Genomic DNA, 7,305 nt, shown 5'->3' on the forward strand with positions numbered 1-7,305 from the left:
GAAGGGGAGGAGGGAGAGGAAGGAAAGTGAAGAGGGGGAGCAGGGAGAGAGGGAGGAGGGGGAGGGGATGGGAGGAGGGAGAGAAGGAGGAGGGGGAGAGGGAAGGGGAGGGGGGAGCAGGGGAGGAGGAGGAAGGAGAGTAAGAGAGAGAAGGAATAGCGTAGCTATCAGAAGATGTTGGGGGTGAACAGGTGCGACCCCGCTCCCCCCCACGCAGCCCTGATTCTCTCCCACCCACTGAGGGGTGACTGAATGTGAGGCTGCAGCTGCTCCCTCCCTGACTTCAGATGGGTGCACGCTGCTGAGGGTGCTCCGGGGGTCCCACTCCCCTGACTGGCCCACCACCCACACAGGAGTGTCGTCACTGCACAAACACACCCAGCAGGCTGTCTCCTGTGGACCTACTTTGTGTAGGGCAACAGAGGGAACTCCAGCTCAGGCTTGACCCCATTCTTCTGGGGTGAAGAGAGGCTTTCCTGGGGGAAGGGTCCCTGCTCCTGGGCCTTGAGAGATGTGTAGGATTCCCCGGGCTGGGGCAGCCAACTCCCTACCCCTTACCTCAATTTCTCCATCTCTGCCCTCTCCCAGAAGATCTTGGGAGAGATGCAGAGGCTTGAGGCCAGACCTGAGGTGGGGGGGGGGGGGACTTTATGGCCACGTGACCCCTAGATGGGATCTCAGAACCTCATCTCAGCCCCACCATGATATTCAAGACTTTTCTGGTTAAATCCCTTCCCATAGCTGGGCAAGGCAGAGACCACGATTAAGACAGTTTTCCATTTGAAGAAACAGAGGCACAGAGGGCATACACCATGCAATAATTCAGCAGGGTTTGACCATCCTCTTGGCCCATGGAGGGGCACCAGTGAGAGGGGGTGATTTGTTGACCCCAGAACTTTCTAGAAAGGTAAGAAGCAGGTAGAAGACAGGTGTTATGTAGGCAAGTTCCAGGGGGTCTGAAATGAAAGGGTTTTCATCTGGAACTTGAGGGTCCCCCCAGTTCACTTTTGATCCCACCTAGATATGGACCAGCAGAGCCTCAGCCCCTCCTACCTGGAGCCCTGCCCTGGGCTGGGGTTGACCGGCTGGACAGGGCCCTTCTTGGCTTATTTGCTGGGTACCCATGAGGGGTTCAGACTTGGGAGTGGGCTCTCAGTCTCTTCTGGACCACCTGTGATCTTTTTCCAGGGCCTCTGGGACCACCCAGGACCCAGCACTAGATCGTCTTCATCCCTGGACTCCAAAGAGACTGAGAGAGGTGGGATGGGTAGGGACACCAGTTTTTCTAAGATCAGAGCATCTCAGAATCAGTGGTTCTTAATATCAGCTTCTCAGTCCCTGGAGGCATGGAGGGAGGACCCAAACCCACACTTGAGGGGGCCCCTGGATAGAGTGGGTGAATCATTGTAATGCTATGCAAAAATAAAGAAAAGGGAGGCAGAGGAGATGAGAGCAGAGAGGTGACAAGGTGGGGGTGGGGGAGGGGGAGCTGATGTGCAATGAAGAATGTGTGAAGGAAGCAGAGTGTCCCTATTTTGCAAATGAGGACCCTGAGGCCCTGGGGGGTGGGGGCGGCTGACTTGCCCAGGGTGCCGGAGCATGTCTGGTAGCCAGCTGGTTCCTTCCCAGCTACCATGGCAACCATGGTTGTTGGTGAGGATCTGTGTCTGGGGCCACTCCCTGCCCCCCAACCACAGGCTGGGAGCCTCTGGTGAGGGACTCAGGGTCGAGTCCTCCTGTGCTGGGCATATATAAGGTGGCCCCTGTGATGGGGCTCCGCAGTGTAGACGAGGATATTGGAGGAGGTGCTGGTGCAGGTGAAGCAAGCAGAAGGTGGGATGCAAGGATGGCCATAAAAACAAAAGTGATGTGGAGGTGATTGCAGTGGAGGTCATTATGGTGGGGCTGCAGGTAGAGGAGGTGAGAGGACAGAGGTGGTGTCAGTGTGGTGATGGATGCACAGGTAATGGAGGTGATGCTGTTGAAAGAGGTGGTGGTGCCGGTGGTGGAGGTGGAGATGACAGAGGTGGAGGTGGAGGAGTTGATGGGGCAGAAGTGATGGTGATGGTGGAGGAGGCCGTGTTGGTAGAATTGGTGCAGGTGGTAGAGGAGGCAATGGAGGTGGAAGTGATAGTAGAGGAAGCGATGCAGGTGGAGGTGATGGTGGTGAAGGTGATGGAGGAGGAGGCAATGGGGGAGGTGATGGGAGAAGAGGTGATAGGGGAGGTAATGGGGAGGAGGCTATGGGGGAGGAGGTGATGGGAGATGTTGGCGAAAGGGATGTAGAGGTGGTGGGAGAGGTGATGGTGGAGGAGGAGATGATGGTAGAATTGGTGCAGGTGATGGGGGAGGCGATGATGGTAGAATTGGTGCAGGTGGTGGAGGAGGTGATGGGGAAGGCGATGGTGAAGGAGGTGATGGTGGTGGAGGTATGATGGTAGAATTGGCGCAGGTGGTGGAGGAGGTGAGGGGGAAGGCGATGGTGGAGGAGGCGATGATGAAGGAGGTGTGATGGTAGAATTCGTGCAGGTGGTGGCAGAGGCGGTGCAGGAGGTGATGGGGGAGGAGGCGATGGAGGTGGAAGGGATGCCAGTGGAAGAGGCGATGGTGAAGGAGGTGTGATGGTAGAATTGGTGCAGGTGGTGGGGGAGGCGATGGTGGAGGAGGCGATGGTGGTAGAGTTGGTGCAGGTGGTGGAGGAGGTGATGGTGGAGGAGGCGATGGTGAAGAAGGTGTGATGATAAATTGGTGCAGGGTGGGGGAGGCTGTGGGGGAGGTGACGGTGGAGGAGGCGATGGTGAAGAGGTGTGATGGTAGAATTGGTGCAGGTGGTGGGTGGTGCAGTGAGGAGGTGGAAGAGGTGATGGAGGTGGAAGGGTTGCCGGTGGAGAAGGTGATGGTGGAGGAGGCGATGATGGTTGAATTGGTGCAGGTGGCGGTGGAGGCAATGGGGAAGGTGATGGTGGTGGAGGTGTGATGGTAGAATTGGTGCAGGTGGTGGCGGAGGCGGTGGGGGAGGTGACGGTGGAGGAGATGATGGAGTGGAAGCCACAGTGGCGGTCCCCAGTGGAGATCCTCGTGGAAGAAGTGGCCATAGCAGTGGCGTCGCAGTAGGAGGCTGGTGGTTGGCACTGTGGTAAGTCCAGCCTTCTCCTCCAGGCACTCTCGCCAGCCGGGCTCTGGGTCAGCCCTTCTCTCCCAGTCTGGGCTTTCACTTCTGCAAAGGGGCTCATACCCACCGCCTGTCCTCCTCTTGGGGTGCCCAGGTGACACAAGGACTGCAATGGTGGGCTGGTGGGAGTGATCTCGGGCACCAGACAGGATGCTGATGAGGGGAAGGTGGCGATGGTGACAGGTTCGCTGATGCGGGGCATTTGGGCTGCCTCTCCCGACTGGCACTCACACCTCTGAGCCTCCAGGCTGGGCTCTGGGGGGCTGTGGGGGATGGAAGCCAGGACAAAAGCTGCTCCTGGTAAACAGCTCTGACTGGAGCCCAGATCGATTGGGGCTGTGAGGAGCTGTAATTAGATTGAACACTGGGAAGGGGGGAGAGGGGAGCCTCTTTTTGCTGTGATCGACAAAACACGAAGTTTTTTCATGACTCTGCTTGGCCTGGCCCCTCCCCCAGCCCCTGCCTCTGGGGCCCCCATTAGGCACTTGATTGGAGAAGGGGGAAGTAGGGGGAGAGAGGCAACCATGTCTTACCTCCCTCCCATTCTGGGCCAGGGCCAGTCCACCGTGGCTCCTGTCCTGCCCATGCTGGGACTTGCTGGGCAACCTTGGGCAAGTGGCTTACCTTCTCAGAGTAAGTAAGGAGAACAATCCCTGCCTTATGAAATTATCGTAAGGATTAAAAGATAAGAGACATGTAAGCCTCTTGACATGTAAAGCTCTTGTGAGCTCTCTTTGTTTTCTTTTCTTTTTTTTTTTTTAAGTAAGGTTTACGCCTGGTGTGGGTCTTGAATTCAGGATCCTGAGATGGAGAGTTGCATGCTCTACTGACTGAGCCAGCCAGGTGTCCCTCTTATGAGCTTTCTGAGGATCATTTGTATCTTTGTCCCTACTGTAAATGTGTGATGTATTTGTGAGTAAACTAAGTGAATGAAGGAACAAGTGAATCAATTAATGAATTGAAGATTACAACTGGTGGGCAAGGAGGGCCTCTTTTGAAATTTAAAGGCCTGGGGCTGAGTCTGACTCTTACCCTGGACTGGATGCTGGAGACTCAGCTTTCTCTTTGAAAGAATGGGGGACTCCATCCCTCCCTTGACCCTTGACCCTTGAACAGGGTGGCCAAGTTCCAAGGAGATGGGAGGTCAGGACCGGTCCTCTCACTCCTTTCCAGCGTTTCTTAATGCAGACAAAATATGAGCTTATGTTTTTGCTTCCCTCTTCTGTACACAAAAGGCTGCCTGGTGCACTGTTCATCTGTCTCCTTTTGCCTCACCATCTTTCCATATCCATACCACACCCTTTCCCACTGTCAGCTTCTCAGTATAGTTATGAATACAGTCTTTTGCTTAAATCAATATTCAGCATTACATTATTATGCTTTCAGTGAATACTGTCCACATCTGAGCCACATAGAGTACTAGGATTTCATTTTTCTTTCTTGTACAACTGTTTGTTTTTCCAGGAGTTAGTAGTTGCCTATCACAAGTTCTTCCCACACTCCCCAACAAAATGCAAACCAACTCAATAGGATTTTCCACACATATTAGGTCATGTCCCCTTTCCACTTCCCTTGGTGCTGGATGGGGCTGCCCTCCATGTCCTGAGTGCCTCTGTTCCACGGTCTTCTAGGCTCTGCCCTCTCCATCATCTGGAGGATCCTCTCCTTTTCCGGTAGGAAAGTCACACTTCCTGAATCCCACATTTTACTTTTTTAATTTACCTCCTCATTTTGGTGAAACACATCCTCCAAAAGTTTTCTGAGAAAGAGTGCACAGAAGTCAACTTTTGGAGACTTTGACTTGTCTGACTTTGTCTTTATTCCACCCTCCTGCTTGGTGTTTGGCTGGGTATACAATTCTAGCTGAATAGAATTTCCCTCAGAATTTTGAAGGCATTGGTTCACCATCTCCTAGTTTTTGAGAAGCCAAAGCCACTCTGACCCTTAGTCCCTCCCAGATGTCTGGCTTTCCTTTCTGGGAGCTTTTACTTTATTCTCTTTATTCTGGGTCTCAGGAATCTCACAAGGATGAGCCTCAGGGAGTATCTTTTTTCACCCATTGAGCTGAGCACTTCATGGACTCTTTTAAGCGGACTCTCGTGTCCTTCAAACATGGATTTTTTTTTTCATTATTTATTTGGTAATCTCTTCCTCTAGCTTTCGATTGCCTCTGAATCAGATGGCAGCTTGCCCAATCCACACTTTATTGTCACCTTTCTCTCATTTCCCATCTTGGCATCTGCCTTGTCCTATTTCCGGGGATACTTGCTTAACACTGTGTTCCAGTCCTTACATTGATTTATTCCAGCGATTATATATTTAATTCAAGAGTAGTGTCTTCCCTTTTCATTGTCCTTTTTATTGAACAGCATCCTGTTCTTGTTTCATGGATACAGCACTTTTCTCTTACCCCTCCAAGAGTATTCATTATAGCTTTGCCTGCTTTGCCCGTTACTTGGTTCTCCCAAGAGCGTCCTCCCCCTCTCCTCCTACGTTTTTTCTCATTTGTCTCCTATCTCTCTCTCCCTCTCTCTCTCTATTCCCTCCCCTCCCCCCTTTCTCATTCTCCCTCTCTCTTCTCTCTCTCCCTCTCCCTTCTCTCCCCCTTCCTCCCTCTTCCCCCTTTCTCTCTCTCCCTCCCTCTCTCCCCCTCGCTCCTCTCTCTCTCTCTCTCCTTAGAGGCTTTTCTAAACTGTCCAGTAATCTCCAAACATTACCCTTATTTAATCATAAAACCTGAAAGAGCCCATTGGAAGTGCTGTGTGTTTCAGGTCAGGGGGAGACAGGGAGTGAAGTGGGGTGTCAGTTCTCCTGGGAGAACCCGTTGTCACTGAGCAATGAGCCACAGCACAGGGAACAGTAATCTATTTTTACAGATGTGTGTGGACATTGATCTGGCATGCCATCTGGTTCAGACTCTTCTGGAACCCAAACAAAGCCAGTTTGGTGTGTGGTCTCAGTGGGTCACCAGGTTGGGTGCAGGGTTCTGCTAGTACAGCAGAGGGTGGTGACAGACTAGCTGGGGTGAGGAGTTGGTGGGGAGGCAGGCTCTTCACCTCCTGCAGCCCCTGACTAATACCTGGTGGAGAAACTGAGACTCTGATAGAGCCCCTGGAGGGAGGGAGCCAGTGCAGGCTGGTGAAGTTCATCTTTTCCACCCCCTGGCTCCACCGCATTGAGGAGAGGGGTCCACTTTGGAGCTGGGGCCCGCGGAGCAGCCTGGGGTGCTGCTCAGCTGCCCTGAGGTGCTGCCCACTCCCCTTTGCAAGCATCCACCAGCCGGGGTGGGGGTGGGGCGCGATGGGGCGGCCTCCTGCAGCCTTCTCTCTGCTCCCAGCAGAGGGTGGGGGGGGGTCGGTGCTGCATCCCCCCACTCTTCCTTAGATCCTCCCAGCTCCAGAGGATCCCTTGGGCACTTGAGGGAGGCCAGGTCTGGGCCTCAGCCTCCTGGGGTGGAGGTGCGGGTGGGAGGCCCGGGTCCCCGAGTCCGGGCTACGTCATGTCAGCCTCACGACACAGGGTCCCTAAGCTGGGCAGGCCTGACCGACAGCCCGGGAAAGGGGGCACAGGCTGGTACTCCCGTCATTGGGGTGTGTGGGGGGCTGGTTACCGGGGTCGGGGACACACCGCAGGGACCTGGTAATTCACGGCTTCTCCCACGCCGTCTAACTGAGCCACAGAGCTCGCACGTAATGTCCCGCCGCGTCCCGGCGGCCGCGAGACGCGGCAGCGCGGGGTCGGGGCCCCGGGGGCGGCGAGGAGGGCGAGCCGGGCCCGTGGAGCCGCGCTCACGCCGTGTCCCCGCTTTGTCTCCCTTCCCGCGCGCCGGGCGGCCCGCAGCGTGCAAGCGCAAGGAGCAGGAGCAGCAGAAGGAGCGCGCGCTTCAGCCCAAGAAGCAGCGCCTGGTGTTCACCGACCTGCAGCGGCGCACGCTCATCGCCATCTTCAAGGAGAACAAGCGGCCGTCCAAGGAGATGCAGGTCACCATCTCGCAGCAGCTCGGCCTGGAGCTCAACACCGTCAGCAACTTCTTCATGAACGCGCGGCGCCGCTGCATGAACCGCTGGGCCGAGGAGCCGGGCGCCGCCCCCGCGGGCCCCGCGGGCGCCGCCGCCACCTTCTCCAAGGCCTGA

General features: G+C 55.2%; 1 protein-coding gene across 1 annotated transcript in view; it reads left to right on the top strand.

Annotated features, from left to right (window-relative positions):
- ONECUT3 (one cut homeobox 3) overlaps positions 1-7,305 on the top strand; it is a 19,020-nt gene extending 11,715 nt beyond the window's left edge. Inside the window, exon 2 of the mRNA XM_031042090.2 lies at positions 7,013-7,305. Within this exon, the coding sequence (XP_030897950.2) occupies positions 7,013-7,305 (293 nt within the window). The remainder of the gene's footprint in view (positions 1-7,012) is intronic.

The sequence above is a fragment of the Leptonychotes weddellii genome, chromosome 1, assembly GCF_054177405.1.
Source record: "Leptonychotes weddellii isolate Sample4059 chromosome 1, ASM5417740v2, whole genome shotgun sequence".
NCBI lineage: Eukaryota > Metazoa > Chordata > Mammalia > Carnivora > Phocidae > Leptonychotes > Leptonychotes weddellii.